This window comes from Oncorhynchus masou, chromosome 22 (assembly GCF_036934945.1).
Source record: "Oncorhynchus masou masou isolate Uvic2021 chromosome 22, UVic_Omas_1.1, whole genome shotgun sequence".
Taxonomy (NCBI): domain Eukaryota; kingdom Metazoa; phylum Chordata; class Actinopteri; order Salmoniformes; family Salmonidae; genus Oncorhynchus; species Oncorhynchus masou.
In genome coordinates this window covers 60,194,787-60,220,751 of record NC_088233.1, presented here as the reverse complement: position 1 = coordinate 60,220,751, position 25,965 = coordinate 60,194,787, and the positions used below count along the sequence as shown (strand labels likewise).

At 40.8% G+C, this 25,965-nt stretch overlaps 1 protein-coding gene across 5 annotated transcripts in view; it reads right to left on the bottom strand.

Annotated features, from left to right (window-relative positions):
* LOC135509743 (membrane-associated guanylate kinase, WW and PDZ domain-containing protein 2-like) overlaps positions 1 to 25,965 on the bottom strand; it is a 314,746-nt gene that overhangs the window by 57,343 nt on the left and 231,438 nt on the right. For all 5 annotated transcript variants that reach the window (XM_064930644.1, XM_064930645.1, XM_064930647.1 and 2 more), the window contains exon 12: positions 13,870 to 13,901. In XM_064930644.1, the coding sequence (XP_064786716.1) occupies positions 13,870 to 13,901 (32 nt within the window). The remainder of the gene's footprint in view (positions 1 to 13,869; positions 13,902 to 25,965) is intronic.

The window sequence follows — 25,965 nt, the reverse complement described above, 5'->3', positions numbered from 1 at the left end:
TAATGCATCAGCTGTCACCCATATTTCCAACGAGACTATTCAAGCCATCGTGTCAGTCATGAATGAAGATGATGAGCGGTCAGCAAAGGCCATCTGCAATCTGCTGGCATCACGTCACATCAACATTGCTTTAATCACAGTTAGAAGACAGTTGAAGAAACGCGTGGACTTATGGAAAGGCTTGGTAAACATGTTATATATATTTAAGTTTGACTATTACAAACCAAAAGGTACATAAAATATTGTAGCCTACACCTCACGGACTGCAATAGTGTTTCCACAATAATTCACTGTTGCCTCCTTTTTCAGGTATCATGGCTCGAGATTTCTTTGAGGAAGAAATCATCAAGAGATATGCTGGACCCTATGTCAGAGAGGTATTTCTGGGACCACTTCGTTTCTTTCATTTAGAATATCTTTTTTCTCGTTATTTCATTAACAAAAGCATAAATATGTTGATGAAGAAATACAAAATGCTTCCAGCTGTCCATCACTACTGTAAATAAAAACACAGCATGTTGTTTTGTTTACATTCTTTATTGAAACCACAATGTCACAAATCATTTGTATCTACCTTTCCAATTACATTAAAACTTTGGGATTTACAAATGTGCGATTTCTTAAATCCAGTTTGGATTTAAGTATAACTTTTGACTGACGCCTATTTTCTAATACCTGCCCCCAGAATTCATATTTTTCATGCCATTTTTAGTTACATTGTTTTATTTTGAATGTGCAGACTGTCATTAAGAACAGTTTGAAAGTTTCTCTAGTCAGCACCATTATTTGTGCAAAGCCCCTTACAATGTTGCTCTGTGCTACCGAGTGGGGGTCCACCCCCCCTCCCCTTCATCCTCCTCCCTTCCCCATGCTCTAGGTCCGTCTTCTAGAGAACTGCAAGGCAATCCCATTGTGCACCACTCGGGAGCCATGACCAGTATGACCAATACATATATTGTCCTGCTAATAACAGGGTTAATAATAGACCTGTGAGAATATCCAAGGAGCTTTTATATAATTCTGAATTAATAGTAATAATAATAATAATAATCGCTTTGTTTAAAAAAATATATATATTTTGGAGATGATTTTATTTTCAAATAACGTAAACTGAGCTAGAAAAAGGCCATTTTTGAACATGGGGTGAGACATTGTTACTAATTTGTAAATAAAGTCAGTTTGTTTTTAGAGGGAGAGAAACCAAAAGCCTACAGTCATCTCATAGGTCTCCAAGTCGAGGTATTGAACCAGCATCTGTAGCAACACAATTTGAACTGCGATGCATTGTCTTAGAGCACTGCACCACTTAGGCACTGTACAACGTGACTGGTCGGGAGTCGGCTTCAGTACTACAGTACGAGCAAAATAATCCTAACATTTTCACACCCTAATTGTAGTCTAATTTTCTCTTAGAATTAAATACCTTAGTGTAACAACAGTTTTAGTAAGTAATAATGAAGTTGTGCATAATTATCAGTTTCTATTTGGTTTATATCGCCCATTCATTGTCAGTTAGAGACACAGCAGCACCTTGGGACCCAAAAGCATAATCAGTGCTCTAACTCCTCCTTGCGTTGGTCTGGAGCAATGAAGTAGTGACGCAGGGTACCATACTAAACCACAAATTACTTCTAAGTCCTGCAGCATAATCGCAAAACCTTTAGTTGAGCAACCACTGTACGCATCTCAGATCACTGCTGATCACCTCTTCCAACAAAGAGGATCTCAACATGAAAGTAACACATACGCCAGGCCGTGAGCAGGCCCAACCCCCGCTCTTATACTAGCCCAAGTAAATGGAATGGATCAGATGCTCAGCAGGTTCTGCTCACACTTAGTGGTCTGAGGCCAAACCACATGACTAACAACAGACACTTTATGGAACACAAAGCCTTCACTATCTCATCCTTGAATATCCAAGGCCTGAGGTCTTCTGCCTTTGGACACACTGATTTCGCTCTAGGTTACATTGAGCTGGTAGTCCAATCCACCAAATACCCAGGTGTGGAACAGGGATGGGACTCAGGGGGTATGCTAATTAGGTATAGAGCAGACCTAACTCACTCTATTAAAATAATAAAAATGGGAACATTTTTAAATTTGACTAGAAATTCAAAAGGAAATTCTCTCAACAGAGAACAATGTTCTCCTGTGTTCTACAAGAAACCCCATACTTTAATGAAGACAGCTGCTCCATCCTGGAGGGGGGAATCAATATTTTCCAGGCCCAGGGACCTGTACTAGTCTGTGGCGACCTAAATGCCATAACTGGACAAGAACCTGACTCTCAGCACACAGGGGATCAAACACCTGCCTGGAGGTGACATCATTCCCTCCCCCTTCCTTTTATTTTATGTATGTTTAATTTAACCTTTATTTAACTAGGCAAGTCTGTTAAGAACAAATTCTTATTTACAATGATGGCCTACCCTGGCCAAACCCTAATCAGGATGACGCTGGGCCAATTGTGCGCCGCCCCCCTAGGCACAACTATGACAACATAACCAACAAAAACGGGTCACAACTCCTGCAGCTCTGTCGCACCCTGGGTATGTACATAGTCCATGGTGGGCTTTGAGGGGTCTCATACGGTAGGTGCACCTATAGTTATTGAGTACTGTAGACTACTTTATCACTGACCTCAACCCAGAGTCTCTCAGAGCATTCTTATCAGATCACAGCAAAATCACAGTCTACTTCAACAGAGCAATACTCAATCATAAGGCATCAAAGCCAAAGGAACTGAATAATATTAAGAAATGCTAAAGATAGAATAAAACTAGTGTGTAAACTTACAAAAAAATGCAATCCCTTTTAGACAACTTCATGGACAAAATATTTCACTGTATTAGTGAAGGGGTAAATGTGTCAGTAGAAAACCGAAACAGGATATTTGATCTCTCAGCTTCGCTATCAAATCTAAACATTTCAAGCAGAAAACCTAAGAAAATTAACAACAATGACAAATGGTTTGATGAAGAATTCAAAAACCTAAGAAAGAAATTGAGAATCATATCCAACCAAAAACATAGAGACCCTGGAAATCTGAGCCTTCACTATGGTGAATCACTAAAACAATACAGAAATGTACAACAGAAAAAAAGGAACATCAGTTCAACATAATTGAAGAATCCATAGACTCTAACCATTTCTGGGAAAATTGGAAACACTAAGCAAACAACACTAAGAGTTATCCATCCAAAACTGAGATTTGTGGATAAACAACTTCTCCAATCTTTTTGGCCCTATAACAAAGAAATAAGAGCAATAACGTATACAAGATCAAATACAAATCTTAGAATCAACTATTAAAACTTCTTAGAGATAGGGGGCAGCATTTCCACTTTTTGATAAATAGCGTGCAGAATTTCAACTTCCTGCTACTCATGCCAGGAATATATTATATTCATATGATTATTAGATGTGGATAGAAAACACTCTGAAGTTTCTAAAACTGGTTCAATCATGTCTGTGACTAAAACAGAACTTATGTAGCAGGCAAAACCCCAAGGAAAAACTGTTCAGAATATATATATTTTTTTCCTCTGACAGTTCCCTCAGATGTCTTTGCCAAGGGAAATTAGATAGCACCCATTTTACAGTTCCTACGACTTCCACAGGATGTCACCAGTCTTTGGAATTAGGTTGAAGTTAATCATTGGTGAAACGAAGAAGAGGCACTTCCTGGAACAACGTTACACTGTTGATAGTTACGCAAGAGGGAAAAAGGGGCATGTTTTGTTTACTTTCTCTATCGAATACAGTTTGCCTTGTCTACAATTTGATTATTAACGTTTAAAAATACCTAAAGTTGTATTACAAAAGTAGTTTGAAATATTTTGGCAAAGTTTAAAGGCAACTTTTGAAATGTTTTGTAGTGACGTTGTGTTTTGGAAAGCTGTTTTTTTCCGGATCAAACCTGCTTTATAAATGAACATTTTGGGTATACATGGACGGAATTAATCGAGAAAAAAAGGACTAATTGTGATGTTTATGGGACATATTGGAGTGCCAACAAAGAAGCTTGTCAAAGGTAATGCATGTTTTATATTTTATTTCAGCGTTTTGTGTAGCGCCGGCTACGCTAATTATTTTATTTACAACTCGTTCAGGTGGTTCAGGGTGGGTGCATGCTATCAGATAATCTTACACTCTGTAAATGTGAATTGAATGTAGGAGAATATAACACAATAGATCTGGTTTAGATAAAACAATGGAAAAAACCATACGTTTTTATTCTTATTTTTGTATCATCATCTTTAAAATGAACAAGATAAAACAAACATTCAGATAGGATGATGGGGACAATTTCAGTGAAAAATATAAGAGGGCAACAGTACTTGTTCAAAGTTTCAGAATGAGTGTGCTACATGACATTTATCATGAAGTCACCCAGGTGTCCCACACAAGTATCCCAAATGTACCCAAGTGGCCAAATTGGTGAAGGTATACATTTTGAAACAAATAACTATATACAAAATAGCAAAATGGTATTCTAACACACCCCCCCAAAAAATGAGAAAAATGAATAAAATAAATAAAAAATTGGGGGAAAAAAAATTATTGATAAAAAAATATATGAAAATATATACATTTACAACATAACATGGGTAACTATTTACACACTTTCAATATTTGGAAGACCATCAGTCCTCTATCAAATCAAATCAATTTATATAGCCCCAGCCTAAAACCCCAAACAGCAAGCAATGCAGGTGTAGAAGCATGGTGGCTAGGAAAACCCCCCTCGAAAGGCAAAAACCTAGGAAGAAACCGAGAGAGGAACCAGGCTATGAGGGGTGGCCATTCCTCTTCTGGCTGTGCCGGGTGGAGATCACAGTGGTTGTAGAGGGTGCAACAGGACAGCCCCTCAAGAGTAAAAATGAACAGTTTAGGGTTCCATAGCCGCAGGCAGAACAGTTGAAACTTGAACAGCAGCAAGCCCAGGTGGACTGGGGACTGCATGGCAGGTATAGTCCTGAAGCATGGTCCAAGGGCTCAGGTCCTCCGAGAGAAAGAAGGAGAGAGAAAGAGAGAGCAGACTTAAATTCACACAAGACACCGAATAAGACAGGAAAAGTACTCCAGATATAACATACTGACCATAGCCCCCACCCACTTTGCCATATAACCCCACCAACTTTGCCAAAACTCTGCTGCTGATTCCAGATGCCATAGCAGTCTCTTTCTGATGTAAAGCAGAGGGTCACCACACTGAGCATGTGATGGGAGACTTCATCTTGCAAACAACACAGCAATGCCTCCATGCTGTGCCCTTGGGCACATCTATGCCTGCACAAATATATTTGGGCAGATGAACACTTGTGGCAGGAGCAGAAGGGACAGGGCTTGGTGCAGTAGTGCTGTAGCCAGAAAGCTCCTTGATGCTCCCTCTAATATAGACTGATTGGAGGAAGCATGCTGGCTGTGTCGAGATGTATGGGTTTGCATAGATATAGATATATCTATATATCTATATCTATATATATACCAGAGAGGGAACACAAAAATTACACATCCTAGATCTGAATGAATGAAATATTCTTATTAAATACTTTTTTCTTTACATAGTTGAATGTGCTGACAACAAAATCACACAAAAATTATCAATGGAAATCAAATGTATCAACCCATGGAGGTCTGGATTTTGAGTCACACTCAAAATTAAAGTGGAAAACCACACTACAGGGTGATCCAACTTTGATGTAATGTCCTTAAAACAAGTCAAAATGAGGCTCAGTCGTGTGTGTGGCCTCCACGTGCCTGTATGACCTCCCTTCAAGGCCTGGGCATGCTCCTGATGAGGTGGTGGATGGTCTCCTGAGGGATCTCCTCCCAGACCTGGACTAAAGCATCCGCCAACTCCTGGACAGTCTGTGGTGCAACGTGGCGTTGGTGGATGGAGCGAGACATGATGTCCCAGATGTGCTCAATTGGATTCAGGTCTGGGGAACGGGAGAGCCAGTCCATAGCATCAATGCCTTCCTCTTGCAGGAACTGCTGACACACTCCAGCCACATGAGGTCTAGCATTGTCTTGCATTAGGAGGAACCCAAGGCCAACCGCAACAGCATATGGTCTCACAAGGGGTCTGAGGATCTCATCTCAGTACCTAATGGCAGTCAGGCTACCTCTGGCGAGCACATGGAGGGCTGTGCGGCCCCCCAAAGAAATGCCACCCCACACCATGACTGACCAACCGTCAACCGGTCATGCTGGAGGATGTTGCAGGCAGCAGAACATTCTCCACGGCGTCTCCAGACTGTCACGTCTGTCACATGTGCTCAGTGTGACCCTGCTTTCATCTGTGAAGAGCACAGGGCGCCAGTGGCGAATTTGCCAATCTTGGTTTTCTCTGGCAAATGAAAAATGTCCTGCACGGTGTTGGGCTGTAAGCTCAACTCCCATCTGTGGACGTCGGGCCCTCATACCACCCTCATGGAGTCTGTTTCTGACCGTTTGAGCAGACACATGCACATTTGTGGCCTGCTGGAGGTCATTTTGCAGGGCTCTGGCAGTGCTCCTCCTGCTCCTCCTTGCTCAAAGGCGGAGGTAGCGGTCCTGCTGCTGGGTTGTTGCTCTCCTACGGCCTCCTCCACGTCTCCTGATGTACTGGCCTGTCTCCTGGTAGCGCCTCCATGCTCTGGACACTACGCTGACAGACACAGCAAACCTTCTTGCCACAGCTCGCATTGATGTTCCATCCTGGATGAGCTGCACTACCTGAGCCAGTTGTGTGGGTTGTAGACTTCGTCTCATGCTACCACTAGAGTGAAAGCACCGCCAGCATTCAAAAGTGACCAAAACATCAGCCAGGAAGCATAGGATCTGAGAAGTGGTCTGTGGTCCCCACCTGCAGAACCACTCCTTTATTGGGGGTGTCTTGCTAATTGACTATAATTTCCACCTGTTGTCTATTCCATTTGCACAACAGCATGTGAAATTTATTGTCAATCAGTGTTGCTTCCTAAGTGGACAGTTTGATTTTACAGAAGTGTGATTGACTTGGAGTTACATTGTGTTGTTTAAATGTTCCCTTTATTTTTTTGAGCAGTGTATATATACACACACAGACATAGGCTATGGTCGTTCTCATACAAACAAACAGACCCTCACTCACAATGACTAGCTAACGTGTACTTTACCCATTTCATTACATATGTTTATGTAAAATGTAAAAACAATCACAAATAATATTTTATATTAATTTCAAACAACGGCATTAGCATGAGAGCAACTTACCAGTCCTAAACAATGTCCTCTCCATTCAAAAAATATGCTTCAGTTTCAAAGTCTTCAAAATGGAGTCTTCAAAAAGCAGGTCTGTCTCACTTCCCTCTAAAATTGTTTCAACATTCGTCTATCTAGTCTTAGAATTAGCTTTCCTTGACTTATTCACCATGATGTTGGATAAATAAACAGCTGAAGATGCAAGTCACCGAAATACTGCTGTGTGTAATAAGCGTCGCTCCTTCACGGTTGAATTGGCAATGGCGAAAGAACGGTCCTTACGCCAGCGTTCAATGGAAAGGTTTGTCTTACAACAAAGAACCATGGGATATTGCCGTTTACCTCTGCTCATTGACTATCTACCCAGTTAGATTTCAAGACGATCAGGGGTCATTGGGTTAAAATACAGTCAATCAATGAGACAGTGGTCATATAATTGAGGCACAATGGGCTCGTCACTTGTTGTCTTCCAATCGTTTTTTCCGGGTCAATACGTCCCTCAAAATGACCCATCAAATTTGGTTGTGTTACAAGCAAACAGTTGATTGCAAGGAAACCAAACATGACTGGTTACAGTCAGGGAAAGTCTGTCTATTTTACGTTGGATGTTACGTCAAAAATTGAATGGCACGAAATTCAACGAGATAAGCGGTAACAAAATGTTTCGTGTTAGGCTATAAAGAATGGATTTAACCGAACAAAAGACCATTCATTGTGTAACAATGAGCCTCGGGATTGCAACCAGAGCAAGATCTTCAAAGGTAAACAATTTATTTCAATGCAATCTGTGATTTTGTTACGCAAGTGCTGGCTGAATAAGCAGTTTGATATGGGGGTCTGTGCTCAGATAATCGCAGCGTATTATTGCGCAATAAATCATTTTTTAAATCTGACAACGCGGTTGGATTAGCAAGATTCTAGGCTTTCGAACTATGTGAGACACTTGTATTTTCATTAATGTTTAATATGACTATTTATGTAGCGATCACCGTATGTTGTCAAATTTAATCCCGCTAAACGGTTCGGTGCGCAGAGAGTTTAAAAATACACAAATTCCAAATGGCTATAATTAAACTCTATAATTAAACTCTCTGGCATCTTTCCCGATATTTGGAAAAAAGACTGATCACCTCAATCCACAAACGTGGAGACAATTTGGACCCCAATAACAGGGATATGTGTCAACAGAAGCCTTGGGAAAATCCCCTGCATTATTATTAATAGCAGACTCGCCAATTTCCTCAGTGAAAACAATGCACTGTACTGAGCAAATGTAAAATTGGCTTTTTACAAAATTACCGTACGACAAACCACATTTTCACCCGAATTGACAAAGCAACAAACCAAAACCAAGGCAAAGTGTTTTTATGCTTTGTTGATTTCAAAAAAGCTTTTGACTTTTGACTTGGTCTGCTATACACATTGATGGAAAGTGGTGTTGGGGGAAAACATACAACATAAAATCCATGTACACAAACAACAAGTGTGCAGTTCAAATTTGCAAAAAACACAAATTTCTTTCCACAGTTATGTGGGGTGAGACAGGGATGAAGCTTAAGCCCCACCCTCTTCAACATACATATAAACAAATTGGCGAGGGCACTAGAACAGTCTACAGCACCCAACCTCACAGTACTAGAATCTGAAGTCAAAATGTCTACTGTTTGCTGACAATCTGGTGCTTCTGTACCCAACCTAGGAGTGCCTACAGCAGCACCTAGATTTTCTGCACAGATTGTGTCAGACCTGGGCCCTGACAGTTCGGGTTCGTGCAGTGGGTGAGATCTTCGTGGACTATACGCAGCCTTGTCTCAGTGTAGTAAATTGGTGGTTTGTGGATATCCCTCTCTTGGTATAGTGGCTGTGCTGTGCTTCGGCAAATTGCGTGAGGTCATATGACTGGTTGGCCCTGTCCCAGGGAATCATTGGATTGGGCCACAGTGTCTCCTGACCCCTCCTGTCTCAGCCTCCAGTGTCTATGCTGCAATAGTTTGTAGTTTATCTGGTGTAATTCTCCTGTCTTATCTGGAGTCATTTGTGAATTTAAGTATGCTCCCTTTAATTCTCTATCTCTCTCCCTCCCCTCCCGGAGGACCTTAGCCCTGGGACCATGCCTCAGGACTACCTGGACTGATGACTCCTTGCTGTCCCCAGTCCACCTGGTCAGTTTCAACTGTTCTGCCTGCGGCTATGGAACCCTCTCTCTCTCTCTTTCAGCACCTGCTGTCTCTAACTCTGAATGCTCGGCTATGAAAAGCCAAATGACATTTACTCCTGAGGTGTTGACCTGTTGCAACCTCTGTTGCACTTTCTACTACCAATGTGATTTTTATTATTTGATCCTGCTGGTCATCTATGAACGTTTGAACATAGCCATGTACTGTTACAATCTCCACCTGGCACAGCCAGAAGAGGACTGGCCAAACCTCAGAGCCTGGTTCCTCTGTAGGTTTCTTCCTAGGTTCCTGCCTTTCTAGGGAGTTTTTCCTAGCCATGGTGCTTCTACATCTGCATTGCTTGCTGTTTGGGGTTTTCGGGCTGGGTTTCTGATGTAAAAATGGCTTTATAAATAGAGTTGAAGTCAGAAGTTTACATACACTTAGGTTAGAGTCATTAAAACTTGTTTTTCAACCACGCCACAAATTTCTTGTTAACAAACTATAGTTTTGGCAAGTCGGTTAGGACATCTACTTTGTGCAAGACACAAGTTATTTTTAACCCAAGAATTTACAGACAGATTATTTCACTTATGTATCACAATTCCAGTGGGTCAGAAGTTTACATACAATTAGTTGACTGTGCCTTTAAACAGCTTGGAAAATTCCAGAAAATTATGTCATGGATTTAGAAGCTTCTGATAGGCTAATTGACATCATTTTAGTGAATTGGAGGTGTACCTGTGGATGTATTTCAAGGCCTACCTTCAAACTCAGCGCCTCTTTGCTTGACATCATGGGAAAATCAAAATAAATCAGCGAAGACCAAAGACAAAAAAATGGTAGACCTCCACAAGTCTGGTTCATCCTCTGGAGCAATTTCCAAACGCCTGAAGGTACCATGTTCATCTGTACAAACAATAGTACGAATGTATAAACACCATGGGACCACACAGCCGTTATACCGCTCAGGAAAGAGACGTGTTCGGTCTCCTAGAGATTAATGTATTTTGTTGCGAAAAGTGCAAATCAATCCTAGAACAACAGCAAAGGACCTTGTGAAGATGCTGGAGGAAACAGGTACAAAGTATCTATATCCACAGTGATGCGAGTCCTATATCGACATAACCTGAAAGGCCGCTCAGTAAAGAAGAAGCCACTGCTCCAAAACTGCCATAAAAAAAGCCAGACTACAGTTTGCAACTGCACATGGGGACAAAGATCATACTTTTTGGTGAAATGTCCTTTGGTCTGATGAAACAAAAATAGAACTGTTTGGCCATAACGTCCATTGTTATGTTTGGAGGAAAAAGGAGGAGACTTGCAAGCCGAAGGACATCATCCCAACTGTGAAGCACAGGGGTGGCAGCATCATGTTGTGGGGGTGATTTGCTGCAGGAGGGAATGGTGCACTTCACAAAATAGATGGCATCATGAGGGAAGGAAAAATATGTGGATATATTGAAGCAACATCTTAAGATATCAGTCAGGAAGTTAAAACTTCTTAGCTGCAATCCCATTAACGAGATGATATGACAACAGCCAGTGAAAGTGCAGGGCACCAAATTCAAAACAACAGTAATCTCATAATTCAAATTCCTCAAACATACATTAGGCTTTACGGCAAAGGCACCACAAACGATGATGTTAGGTCACCACCAAGCCACAGAAAAACAGTCTCAAAAAGCACAAATAGAGAGAAAATGAATCACTAACCTTTGATGATCTTCATCAGATGACACTCATAGGACTTCATGTTACACAATACATGTATGTTTTGTTGATAAAGTAAAAAAAATCTGAATTTACATTGGAGCATTACGTTCACTAGTTCCAAAAACATCCAGTGATTTTGCATAGCCACATCAATTCAACAGAAATACTCATCATAGATGTAGATGATAATACACATGGAATTATAGATATACCTCTCCTTAATGCAACCGCTGTGTCAGATTTAAAAAAAACTACAGAAAAAGCAAACCATGCAATAATCTGAGACAGCGCTCAGAAAATGTATCAAATTAGCTGCCATGTTGGAGTCAACAGATACCAGAAATGACATGATAAATATTCCCTTACCTTTGATGATCTTCATCAGAATGCACTCCCAGGAATCGCAGTTCCACAATAAATGCTTGATTTGTTCGATAATGTCCCTTATTTATGTCCAAGTAGTTGCTTTTGTTAGCGTTAGGTACACATCGTTTGGACAAAAACTTTGGACAAAAACTTCAAAACTTCAAAAAGTTATATTACAGGTCGAAGAAACATTTCAAACTAATTATAGAATCAATCATTAGGATATTTTTATTATAAATCTTCAATAAAGTTCCAACCGGAGAATTCCTTTGTGTCTACAGAAGCAAGTCGATATCATGTGCAATGCGTGTGACCAGGAAATGGCTCTCAGCCAGTAAGCTGACAGCTCTTATTCAGTCCCACAACACAGCAGAAGCCTCATTCAAGTTTCTAAAGGCGTTTGACATCTAGTGGAAGCCCTAGGAAGTGCAACTTCATTCATATCCCAATGTGAATTCAATAGGGGTGAATGGAAATATACCAACCTCAGATTTCTCACTTCCTGTTTGGATTTCTTCTCTGGTTTTTGCCTGCCACATGAGTTTTGTTATACTCACATACATCATTCAAACAGTTTTAGAAACTTCATAGTGTTTTTCATCCAATACAAATAATAATATGCATATAGTACCAACTGAGACTGAGGAGCAGGGCACCTCTGGGCACCTTTCATCCAAGCTACTCAATACTGCCCCTGCAGCCATAAGAAGTTAAAGCTTGGTCGCAAATGGGTCTTCCAAATAAACAATGACCTTAAGCATACTTCCAAAGTTGTGGCAACATTGCTTAAGGACAACAAAGTCAAGGTTTTGGAGTGGCCATCACAAAGCCCTGACCTCAACTATATTGAATATTTGTGGGCAGAACTGAAAAGCATGTGCGAGCAAGTAGGCCTACAAACCTGACTCAGAAACACCAGCTCTGTCAGAAGGAATGGGCCAAAATTCACCCAACTTATTGTGGGAAGCTTGTGGAAGGCTACCCAAAACATTTGACCCAAGTTAAACAATACTACCAAATACTAATTGAGTATGTAAACTTCTGGCCGACTGTGAATGTGATGAAAGAAATAAAAGCTGAAATATATCATTCTCTCTCCTATTATTCTGACATTTCGCATTCTTAAAATAAAGTGGTGATCCTACCTGACCCAAGACAGGGAATTTTTACGAGGATTAAATGTCAGGAATTGTGAAAAACGGAGTTTAAATGTATTTGGCTAAGGTGTATGTAAACTTCAGACTTTAACTGTACATTTGATTGATTGATTGATTGACAGTACATCTCAGTAAGACAAAAATAATTGTGTTCCAAAAATGTTCCAGTTGCCAGATCCACAAATTCTAGACACCCTTGCCCAAGAGCACACAAAAAACTATACATACCCGCTAATTATTCAAATCCAGAAAATAGCTGTTGAATTCTACGACCAATTAAAAGGAAGTGATTCCCAAACCTTCCATAACAAAGCCATCACCTACAGAGAGATGCACCGGGAGAAGAGTCCCTTAAGCAAGCTGGTCCTGGGGCTCTGCTCATAAACACAAACAGACCCCACACAGCCCCAGGACAGCAATACAATTATACCCAACCAAAGCATGGGAAAATAAAAAATATTATTCCTTGACACGTTGTAAATAATCAACAAGAAAACTGAGCAAACTAGAATGCTATTTGGCACTACACAGAGAGTACACAGTGGCACAAAACCTGACCAATGTGACTGACCCAAACTTAAGGAAAGCTTTGACTTTGACTATGCACACTGCCCACAAAATGAGTTGGAAACTGAGCTGCACTTCCTAACCTGCCAAATATATGTCCATATTAGAGACACATATTTCCTTCAGATATTTCTCAGATAGGGGATCCACAAACCCAATTTTGATAAACTCCCATATCTATTGGTTGAAACACAACCGTGTGCCATCACAGCAGCAAGATTTGTGACCTGTTGCCACAAGAAAAGGGCAACCAGTGAAGATCAAACACAACTGCAAATACAACTCATATTTATGTTTAAATAGTTTCCCTTTTGTACTTTATTTATTTGCAAATAATAAGACCTTTGGAATGTCTTTATTATTTTTGAACTTTTGTGAGTGTAATGTCTACTGTACATTTGTTTACTGTACATTTTTGTATTGTTTATTTAACGTTTGTTTTTTATCTATTTCACTTGCTTTGGCAATGCAAACACATGCTTCCCATGCCAACAAAGCCCTTAAATTGAATTGAAATGAGAGAGAGGGACAAAGACAGGGGGAGAGAGAGAGAGAGAGAAAGAGAGAGAGAGAGAAAGATACAGATCGAGACGGACAGAGACAGACGGAGACAGACACACACACACACACACACACACACACACACACACACACACACACACATAGGGGTGTTTTACCTGTTTGGAGGTCTTCCATGGAGAGAGGTGACCTGCAGAGAAGCAAACAGCAAATGCTAGTCCTTTGAGCAGACAGAGAAAAATAACTGTATGATAGGTTATCTTATCATTACAGCGGCAGAAGTAAAGAACAGAAGGGAAACTTTGTACAAGAGTAAGTAGGCTGTCGGTACAAAACAATAATTCAATATCACAGTTTCTCTTGGAATCCATACATCGTGGGCTTTTGAGAAACCAAGGCTATTGAGTCTGCCGATAAGAATGTGGTGATTGACAGAATCAAAAGCATTGGCCACGTCGAAGACGGCTGCACAGTACTGTCTTTTGTCGATGGAGGTTATGATATCGTTTAGGACCTTGAGAGTGTAGGACCTTGACCCATGACCAGCTCAGAAACCAGATTGTATAGTGGAGAAGGTACGATTGGATTCGAAATGGTCAGTGATCTGTTTGTTAACTTGGCTTTCTGAGATTTTAGAAAGGCAGGGCAGAATGGATATATGTCTATAACAGTTTGGGTTTAGAGTGTCTCCCAACTTGAGGAGGGGGATGACCGCGGCAGGTTTCCAATCTTTGGGGATCTCAGAAGAAACAAAAGAGAGGTTGAACAGGCTAGTACTAGGGGTTGCAACAATTTCGGCAGATAATTTTAGAAAGAGAGGGTCCAGATTGTCTAGCCCAGCTGATTTGTAGGGATCCAGATTATGCAGCTCTTTCAGAACAGCAGCTGTCTAGATTTGGGTAATGGAGAAATGGAGGGGGGGTGCTGAGCTGTTGTCCGGGATAGGGGTAGCCATGTGGAAAGCATGGAGTGCCGTAGAAAAATACATATTGAAATGATCGATTATCGTACGTTTATCGGTGGTGATATTGTTTCCTAGCCTCAGTGCAGTGGGTAGCTGGCAGGGGTGCTCTTATGGCCTTTACAATGTCCCAATGTCCCAAAACATTTTGGAATTGGTGCTTCCCTAACTGACTGAGAATATTGGTTCCTGACTCCCCTGAAAATGTGCATATCGTGGGGGCTATTTGATGCTAATGCAGAACTCCACAGGAAGTTTTTGTGCTGGTCAAGGGCAGTCAAGTCTGGGGTGAACAAAGGGTTATATCTGTTCATAGTTCTACATTTTTTTGAATGGGACATACTTATTTAAGATGGTGAGGAAAGCACTTTTAAAGAGAAACCAGGTGTCCTCTACTGACGGGATGAGGTCAATATCCTTCCAGGATACCTGATTAGAAAGGCCTGCTTGCTGAAGTGTTTAATTGAGCGTTTGACAGTGATGAGGGGTGGTCGTTTGACCGCGGACCCATCACGCACGCAGGCAATGAGGCAGTGATCGTTGAGATCCTGGTTGAAGACAGCAGAGGTGTATTTAGAGGGCAAGTTGTTCAGGATGATATCTAAGAAGGTGCCCATGGTTACAGATTAAGTGTTGTACCTGGTAAATTCCTTAATAATTTGTGTGAGATTGAAGGCATCTAGTTTAGATTGTAGGACAGCCAGGGTGTTAAGCGTATCCCAGTTTAGGTCACCCAACAGTCCGAACTCTGAAGATAGATGGGGGGCAATCAATTCACATATGGTGTCCAGGGCACAGCTGGGGGCTGGAAGTGGTCTATTGTTATGGTCTATTGTGGTCTATTGTTAAGCGGCAGCGGTGAGAGACTTGTTTCTGGAAAGTTGGATTTTTAAAAGTAGACGCTCGAATTGTTTGGGCACAGACCTGGATAATAAGACAGAACTGCAGGCTCTCTCTGCAGTAGATTGCAACTCTGCCCGATTTGGCAGTTCTATCTTTTTGGAAGCTGTTATAGTTAGGGATGGACTTTTGATGTAGTCCATTCCTGATAAACCAGGGAGATGACAATGGAAATGCAGTTATATTTTTGTGAGACTACATCCCCATCCACCATCTATATAAAGCAAAAAACAGGGCTAAGTAGACTACTGTACCCATTGGAATGAACCACAAAGTCAGGATTGTAGTTTACATGGGTGGTTCTCAAATCTTTGAAGTGTCAAAATGTACACTATACACAGTTGTTTATGAATAATAACATATTGTTCATTAACCATTCTGTTGTGAATTTGTGAATTCGGGGAGAAGGATTGCAGCTGTCATCAGCTCAGGGTCTTGAAACATATGGTTGAAGCGTTTCTTAAGTCCAAATTGTAGCACATCCACCAGAGACTTACATTACTTCAGGGACAACTTGATTCAGTTAAGTTTTGTTATCAGCAAGTTGATAGTTGGAAGAAAAAAAAAGCTTTCAAGAAGTTGTCTTTTGTAGTTGTCTGTTGTCTGTTGTAGTTCTTACCCTGGATTTCGAACTCAGAATAGATGTAATTTAGGGCACCTGCCAGCACATCAAAGGTGTGCAAGCTTCTGCCAGACTGTCAGGGTCGAGCCAATGGGCTGTAAACACCAATTAAGCTCCGTCTTCTTGCAGACCAGCAGTCGGTGGTGGTGGCGAAGTGGTCACCACTTCTCATGGCCTCAGTCACCTTCTTCTTCATTTCCTTTTAGGCTTCATCTATCCTGGAGCGCAGTGTCGGCAATGATATGATCTATGAGTTATGCTCAAGCCTGGACAAACCCTCTGAACGGTTCTTGTTCTACAACAGTGAATGATTGGGACCACATACTTCGCCACAGCTTTATCGATGGATTTTTGAGACACTGTCTCCAGTAATGTTCTCTGCTTGATGGTGGAGGGATTCTGAGGGGCATGTTTTCTCTTCAAAGTGTTTACAGTCAGTTCTCCATATTTCTTAAGATGGTGTACTCTGATATATTAAGAAAAGGAAAATAAGAAATCAGGAAGACTGTTACTTAGCTACCGTCACTAAATACTTAAGGTATAGATTCCAAATTTTAAAGCTATAAACAACATTAGATAAGTGAGTTTGTGAACACCATTTAATTAAGTCTACAGTAATTATCTAGGTAAGAATAACAACTTTATCAACTAACACAAGTAAGATATTGTCTTGCTAACTAGCTAAGCTAGTGGTTGTTAGCTAAAATTAGAAAGGTAACATTAGCTAGACAGCGGTGTTTAGAGGAAAGGTATTTAGCTATACTAACATTAGCTGACTAAAATGTGCCCAGATTCGCAAACTAGCTAGCTAGCTAGTTTATGCTTGCTAAAACTTTAGCTAGTTAACTCATGTTAGTTTAGTTAGATTGCATTAGCTAACAAAGTTTCTGAATCCGGGGAAACATTTTAGCCAGCTACTAGCAATGGAACTATTTATGTATAGGATTAGCTAGCATAAACTAACACTGCTTGTTGCATTAGCAAATGTGGCCTACCTAGCTAGGTTAGCTCATTTTAGCTAGCATGCTAGTATAAGTATCATTAGCTAGCATGCTAACTTTATTCCAGCTAGCTGGCAAGCTAACAGTAGACTTACCTCAATGTGTTTTTTTAGATTCAACGGCGAGTTCTTGAATGCTGGTATTTCTTGAACTTTAGGTAAACATAACCGACATTTCATTTGCTAGGATGAATCCTTCATTCTGAGAAAATAAAACATTTATTTTAGATACGGCCAGGGGTGTTCGTCCTCATCAGGAGGTGGTGGTGGTAGTGTTAGCGATTTTGGACATTCTTGGGAAAAGTGCTGCAGAGTGGATGACTATTTTGTAAGTAACTGGCTCTCGGTGGGTGGGGTTTACACTTTAGGACCCTTAGATTATCCCCAAACTGATGCGGATTGGATCAACTTTGCTTGCATGTCTTCGCCTGCTGCCTAGCAAAACAAGTTCACCCATGAGTGAGCTGACTTGCCGACCTTGCATATTCTTTCCAACATTATTCATATTTTTTTTCAGCTTCAGTCTGCATAATAATACAGTCGACATTCAAAGGCGAATACTAGAGTTTGTTCAATTTGCAGTATAGACTAGACCAATTAGATATCAAAGACATATTACATCTATGTCTAAACAAATATGTATGTGCCGTGTGTATATATTGTATATTGGCACAATCATTATTTTAAATCAGTTTTTTTTGTGGGGGGGCTCATATATAGGACTATGCGGTGTTTTGAATTACAGTTGAAGTCAGAAGTTCACATACCCTTAGATGGGAGTAATTGAAAATTGTTTTTCAACCACTCCACAATTTTTTTGTTAAAACTTCTTATGGCTGGGGGGCCATAAGTATTGAGTAGCTTGGATGAAAAAGGTGCCCAGAGTAAACTGCCTGCTACTCAGGCCCAGAAGCTAAGATATGCATATTATTAGTAGATTTGGATAGAAAACACTCTGAAGTTTCTAAACTGTTTGAATGATGCCTCTGAGTATAACAGAATTCATATGGCAGGCAAAAACCTGAGAAAAAAATCCACCAGGAAGTGGGAAATCTGAGGTTGGAAGTTTTTCAGCTCTTTGCCTATCCAAGATACAGTGTAAATCTGGTCAGATTGCACTTCCTAAGGCTTCCACTAGATGTCAACAGTCTTTAGAACCTTGTTTCAGGCTTCTACTGTGAAGGGGGAGCGAATGAAAGCTGTTTCAATCAGGTGTCTGGCAGAAGGCCATGAGCCTCCATGAACCTGCATTTCTAAAAACAAAGGAATTGTCCAGTTGGAACATCATTAAGATTTATGTTAAAAACTTCCTAAACATTGATTCCATACATCGTTTGACATTTTTCTATGAACTGTAACGGAACCTTTTGACTTTTAATCTGGACCTAGTGCTCATGCCTCATGAATTTGGATTTGTGAACGAAAAGCGCAAACAAAAACGAGGTATTTAGACATAAATTATGGACTTTATCGAACAAATCAAACATTTATTGCGGAACTGGGATTCCTGGGAGTGCATTCTGATGAAGATTATCAAAGGTAAGTGAATATTTATAATGCTATTCCTGACTTCTGTTGACTCCACCACATGACTGGTATCTGTATGGCTTGTTTTTGTGTCTGAGCGCTGTACTCAGATTATTGCAGTGTGCTACTTCCGTAAAGCTTTTTTGAAATCTGGCACACTGGTTGCATAAGGAGAAGTATATCTGTAATACCTAGGAAAACACTTTTACCAATGTTTATTATGAGTATTTCTGTAAATTGATGTGGCTCCCTGCGAAATCACCAGATGTTTTGGAAGTAAAACAATACTGAACATAAGGCGTCAATGTAAACTGAGTTTTTTGGATATAAATATGAACTTTATCGAACAAAACATACATGTATTGTGTAAAATGAAGTCCTATGCGTGTCATCTGATGAAGATCATCAAAGGTTAGTGATTAATTGTATCTCTATTTCTGCTTTTTGTGACTCCTCTCTTTGGCTGGAAAAATGGCTGTGTTTTTCTAAGGCTAGGTGCTGACCTAACATAATCGCATGGTAAGCGTTCGTTGTAAAGCCTTTTTGAAATCGGACACTGTGGTGGGATTAACAACAAGTTTATCTTTAAAATGGTACTTGTATGTTTGAGGAATTTTAATTATGATGTTTCTGTTGTTTGAATTTAGCGCCCTGCACTTTCACTGGCTGTTGTCATATCGAGCCCGTTAACGGGATTTCAGCATTAAGAAGTTTTTAATTAACCAACTATAGTTTTAGCAAGTCGATTAGGACATATACTTTGTGCATGACAAGTAATTTTTCCAACAATTGTTTACAGATAGATTATTTAACTTATAATGCACTGTATCACAATTCCATTGGGTCAGAAGTTTACATACACTAAGTTTTCTGTGCCTTTAAACAGCTTGGAACATTTTTGAAAATTATGTCATGGCTTTAGAAGCTTCTGATAGGCTAATTGACATAATTTGAGTCAATTGGAGGTGTACCTGTGGATGTATTTCAAGGCCTACCTTCACACTCAGTGCTTATTTGCTTGATATCATGGTGAAATCATCAGAAATCAGCCAAGACCTCAGAAAAAAAATTGTAGACCTCCACAAGACTGGTTCATCCTTGGGAGCAATTTCCAAATGCCTGAAGGTACCACGTTCATCTGTACAGATAATAGTATGGAAGTATGAACACCATGGGAACACGCAGCTGTCATATCGCTCAGGAAGGAGACGCATTCTGTCTACTAGAGATGCAAATCAATCCCAGAACAACAGCAAAGGACCTTGTGAAGATGCTGGAGGAAACAGGTACAAAAGTATCTATATCCACAGTAAAAACGAGTCCTATATCGACATAACCTGAAAGGTTGCTCAGCAAGGAAGAAGCCACTGCTCCAATACCGCCATAAAAAAGCCAGACTACAGTTTGCAACTGCACATGAGGAAAACAGTGTACTTTTTGGAGAAATGTCCTCTGGTCTGATAAAACAAAAATAGAACTGTTTGGCCGAAGAACACCATCCCATCCCTGAAGCACGGTGGTGGCAGCATAATGTTTTGAGGTGCTTTGCTGCAGGAGGGACTGGTAAACTTCACAAAATTGATGGCATCATGAGGTATGAAAATTATGTGGATATATTGAATCAACATCTCAAGACATCAGTCAGGAAGTTAAAGCTTGGTCGCAAATAGGTCTTCCAAATGGATAATGACAACAAGCATAATTCCAAAGTTGTTTTCAAATGGTTTAAGGACAACAAAGTCAAGGTATTGGAGTGGCCATCACAAAGCCCTGACCTCAATCCTATAGAAAATTAGTGGGTAGAACTGAAAAAGCGTGTGCGAGCAAGTAGGCCTAAGAACCTGCCTCAGTTCCACCAGCATTGTCAGGAGGAATGGACAAAAATTCACCCAACTTATTGTGGGAAGCTTGTAGAAGGCTACCTGAAATGCTTGGCACAAGTTAACTTCATATGGTTGCAGGGGCAGTATTGAGTAGCTTGGATGAAAAGGTGCCCATTGTAAACGGTCAGTTCCTCAGTCTCAGTTGCTAATATATGCATATTATTAGTAGTATTGGATAGAAAAACGCTCTAAAGTTTCCAAAACTGTCAAAATATTGTCTGTGAATATAACAGAACTGATATTGCAGGCAAAACCCTGAGGAAAATCCAAATTTAAAGGGATATGAACCAGATTCCTTTTTCTATCGCTTCCGCAAGGTGTCAACAGTCTTCAGACATAGTTTCAGGCTTTTATTTAGAAAAATGAGCCAGAACGATAACATCGCGTCAAGTGGTCACATGAGTGTTGCGTGTGCAACAGAATTTGGACAGCCATTGTTTTCCCCTCTCCTACTGTGAAAGACATTTGCGGTTGATATATTATTGATTATATATTTTAAAAACAACCTGAGGATTGATTATAAAAAACGTTTGACATGTTTCTGTGGACATTATGGAAACTATTTGGAATTTTTGTCTGCGTTGTCGTGACCGCTATTTCCTGTGGGTTTCTGAACATAACGCGACAAACAAACTGAGGTATTTTGGATATAAAAATCATTTTTATGGAACAAACGAACATTTGTTGTGTAACTGTGAGTCTTGTGAGTGAAAACATCCGAAGATCATCAAAGGTAAACAATTAATTTGATTGCTTTTCTGATTTTTGTGATCGAGCTATCCGATGCTAAGTGTACTTAATGTTTTATCGTGCAATCGATAAACTTACACAAACGCTTGGATCGCTTTCACTGTAAAGCATAATTTCACACGACAGGTGGATTAACAAAAGACTAAGCTATGTTTTCCTATATTGCACTTGTGATTTCATGAATATACATATTTATAGTACTATTTATTGTATGTAGCGCTATGCTATTCAGCGGTTGTTGAGGACACTTATTCCGATAGGGGGATTGCAGCCATAACAAGTTAAACACCTTAAAGGCAATGTTACCAAATACTAATTGAGTGTATGTAAACTTCTGACCCACTGGGAAAGTGATGAAAGAAATGAAAGCAAAAAAAAAATCCCACAACAATTTTTTTATTTAACCTTTATTTAACCAGGTTGGCTAGTTGAAACCAAGTTCTCATTTACAACTGCGATCTGGCCAAGATAAAGCAAAACAGTGGGGGGGGGGTGCATGGCTGTTGACCGTGGTAGGGGTAGCCAGGTGGAAAGCATAGCCAGCAGTAGACAAATGCTTCTTGAAATTCTCAATTATATTGGATTCATCGGTGGTGACAGTGTTTCCTAGCCTCAGTGCAGTGGACAGCTGTGAGGAGGTGCTCTTATTCTCCATGGACTTTACAGTGTCCCAGAACTTTTTGAGTTTGTGCGACAGGATGCACATTTCTGTTTGATAAAGGCAGGCTTAGATTTCCTAACTGCCTGTGTATATTGGTTCCTAACTTCCCTGAAAAGTTGCATTTCACGGGGGCTATTCAATGTTAATGCAGTACGCCACAGGATGTTTTTGTGCTGGTCAAGGGCAGTCAGGTCTGGAGTGAGCCAAGGGCTATATCTGTTCCTGGTTCTACATTTTTTGAACGGGGCATGCTTATTTAAGATGGTGAGGATGGCACTTTTAAAGAATAACCAGGCATCCTCTACTGACGGGATGAGTGTGATATCCTTCCAGGATACCCGGGCCAGGTAATTTAGAAAGGCCTGCTCACTGAAGTGATTTAGGGAGCATTTGACAGTGATGAGGGGTGGTCGTTTGACCGCATACCCATTAAGGATGCAGGCAGTGATTGCTGAGATCTTGGTTGAAGACAACAGAGGTGTATTTGGAGGGCAAGTTGGTCAGGAGGATATCTATGAAGATGCCCATGGTTACGGAATTAGGGTTGTACCTGGTAGGTTCATTGATAATTTGCGTAAGATTGAGGGAATTTAGCTTAGATTGTAGAATGGCCCTGGTGTTAAGCATGTCCCAGTTTAGGTCTCCTAGCAGCACGAGCTCTGAAGATAGATGGGGGGCAATCAATTCACAAATGTTGTCTAGGTCACTGCTGGGGGCAGAGGGTGGTCTACAGCAAGTGGCAATGGTGGGAGACTTGTTTCTGAAAAGTTGGATTTTTACAAGTAGAAGCTTGAATTGTTTGGGTACAGACCTGGATAGTAAAGGCAGAACTCTGCAGGCAATATCTGCAGTAGATTGCAACTCCGCCCCCTTTGGCAATTCTATCTTTTTGGAAAATGTTATAGTTAGGGATGGAAATTTCAGGGTTTTGGTGGTATTCGTATGCCAGGATTCAGAGACGGCTTAGACATTCGGGTTGGCAGAGTGTGCTAAAGTAGTGAATAAAACAAACTTAGTGAGAAGGCTTCTAATGTTAACATGCATGAAACCAAGGCTTTTACGGTTATAGACGTCAACAAATGAGAGCCTCTACATCACCAGAGGACGAGAGGAGGAGTAGGATAAGGGTACAGCTAAAGGCTATAAGAACTGGTCGTCTAGTACGTTCGGAACAGAGAGTAAAAGGAGCAGGTTTCTGGGCACGGTAGAATAGATTCAAGGCATAATGTCCAGACAATGGTATGGTAGGATGTGAATACAGTGGAGGTAAACCTAGGCATTGAGTGATGATGAGAGAGATATTGTCTCTAGAAACATAATTTAAACCAGGTGATGTCACCGCATGTGTGGGAGGTGGAACTAAAGTGTTAGCTAAGGCATATTGAGCAGGGCTACAGGCTATACAGTGAATTAAGACAATAATCACTAACCAGAACAGTAATGGACAGGGCATATTGACATTAGGGAGTGGCATGCGTAGCCGAGTTATCATAGGGGTCCAGTGAGTAGTTAGGCTGGCTAGAGACACAGCGATTCAGACAGCTAGCGGGCCGGGGCTAGCAAGCTAGCAAATTAGAGGGACAGAAGTCGGAAGAAGTCTTATAGCCTCCTCGTGCGGTTGCGTTGGCAGACCAGTCGTGATGGATTAGTAGGGTTCCGTGTAGTAAAGTGGTCCAGTCCAATTGGCAAAATAGGTATAGTGGCCCAAGAAATTGGCCGATGGATCTCTTCAGCTAACAGTCCAAAATGCTCTAGATAGCTAGCGAGCTGCGGCTAGCAGGCTAGGAGATGGGCATCCAGGGGACGTCGCAAAGGAGGGGCATGTTGAAAAAAAAAATTACGTCGGTAGTCCAGTCGTAATGGATAAGCAGTGCTCTGTGTAGTAAAAGGGGTCCAGGCAAATTGGTAAAATAGGGATGTAGCCCAGGAGTGGCTGATGGACCGCTTCAGCTAGCCGGGTGATGGGCCTAGCTTGGGCTAGCTCCCGTCTAATTGGTGCTTTCTGCGGGACAGAGACGTTAGCCAGGAGTAGCCATTCAGATTGCAGCTAGCTAGCGGCGATGATCCAGGTGAAAAGGTTCAGAGCTTGCGATAGGAATCCGTGGATATGGAGAGAAAATAAGCCCGGGATGCTCTGGTTTGAATCGCGTTGTGCAAACTGGCGAGTGTTTTCATAGCTAAAGGTTAGCTGATGACCGCTAGCAGTGGTTAGCTGACTACGAGCTAGTAGCTAGTTAGCTGGCTAGCTCCTGTTGGGGTTCCGGTTCAAAGTTAAAAAGAATACTTTAGAAAAAAGCAGATCCACATCACATTGGGTGAGGCGGGTAGCAGGAGAGCATTCTGAAAATATATTAAAAGGTATAAACATGGGACACAACAAGACGAGAACTAAGACGTCTGACTGCTACGCCATCTTGGATTATTCTGACATTTCACAATCTTAAAATAAAGGTGGTGATCCTAACAGACGTTAATTAAAGAGGGAATTTTTACTAGGAATAAATGTCAGGAATTGTGAAAAACTGAGTTTAAATTATGTATGTATGTATGGCTAAGGTGTATGTAAACTTCCGGCTTCAACTGTAATCATCACCTTAGAAAGCACTGTTCATTTCGGTGTGTTTTGCGTTGAAACAACATCCACAACGACCATGTTTTCCACTCAGGGTGTCAAACCCATTCCATGGAACTCAAACTCATTCCATTCCATTTTTGTTTTTTTCCTTTCAATTAATTCCTAGACAACCAGATGTGGGGAGTTCCTTACTAATTTGTGACCTTAATTAATCAATCAAGTACAAGGGAGGAGTGAAAACCCGCACACTCGGCCTTCCTTTGAATGAGTTTGACACCTGTGGGTTAGAGAGACAAAGAGGCTCTGAGTACCAGTCCATTAGCGACCGGAAGGTTGTTAGCAGGTTAGGTACAACCAACACATGTCCAGAGATTACCTTGACTCAAAGGTCACGTGGAATTTGACTGCGGTCATGACTCATGACTGCCGGTGTGGCGTTAATATGCAACAGCCCTATGATTAATAATGAATAAATTATGAATAAACAATTTCATCATGTATTAATACTTTGTAAATACTTTATTACGTGGCTATTATAAAGTGCTACCCTATGCTGTTTAGTGCACTACTTTTGACCAGGACCCACAGGGCTTTGAATGAATGTTTCCATGGTCAATTATTTGTTTCATGTTCATTCTTGGGCGAGCCTACTGGCATGGGAGAGATCGCATTTGTACAATGATCAGTAGAGATCCGTCATTCTGGGCAGAGCCCCACCTGTTTCGCAAAAATAAAAATAAATAAAATACAAATGATTTCATATAATTATTGTTATAATATACACTACCGGTCAAAAGGCTAATTGATCATTAGAAAACCCTTTTGCAATTATGTTAGCACAGCTAAAAACTGTTTTCTCTTCATTGTTGAGTCGCCTCTTCACTGTTGACGTTGAGACTGGTGGTTTGCGGGTACTATTTAATGAAGCTGCCAGTTGAGGACTTGAGAGGTGTCTGTTTCTCAAACTAGACACTAATGTACTAGTCCTCTTGCTCAGTTGTACACCGGGGCCTCCCACTCCTCTTTCTATTCTGGTTAGAGCCAGTTTGAGCTGGTCTGTGAAGGGAGTAGTACACTGCGTTGTACGAGATCTTCAGTTTCTTGGCAATTTCTCGCATGGAATTGCGAAATGCCTTCATTTCTCAGAACAAGAATAGACTGACAAAGACTGAAAGTTGTTTGTTTTTCTGAACATTTTGAGCCTGTAATCGAACACACAAATGCTGATGCTCCAGATACTCAACTAAAGAAGGCCAGTTTTATTGCTTCTTTATTGCTTCTTTAATCAGGACAACAGTTTTCAACTAACATAATTGCAAAAGGGTTTTCTAATGATCAATTAGCATTTTAAAATGATAAACTTGGATTAGCTAAC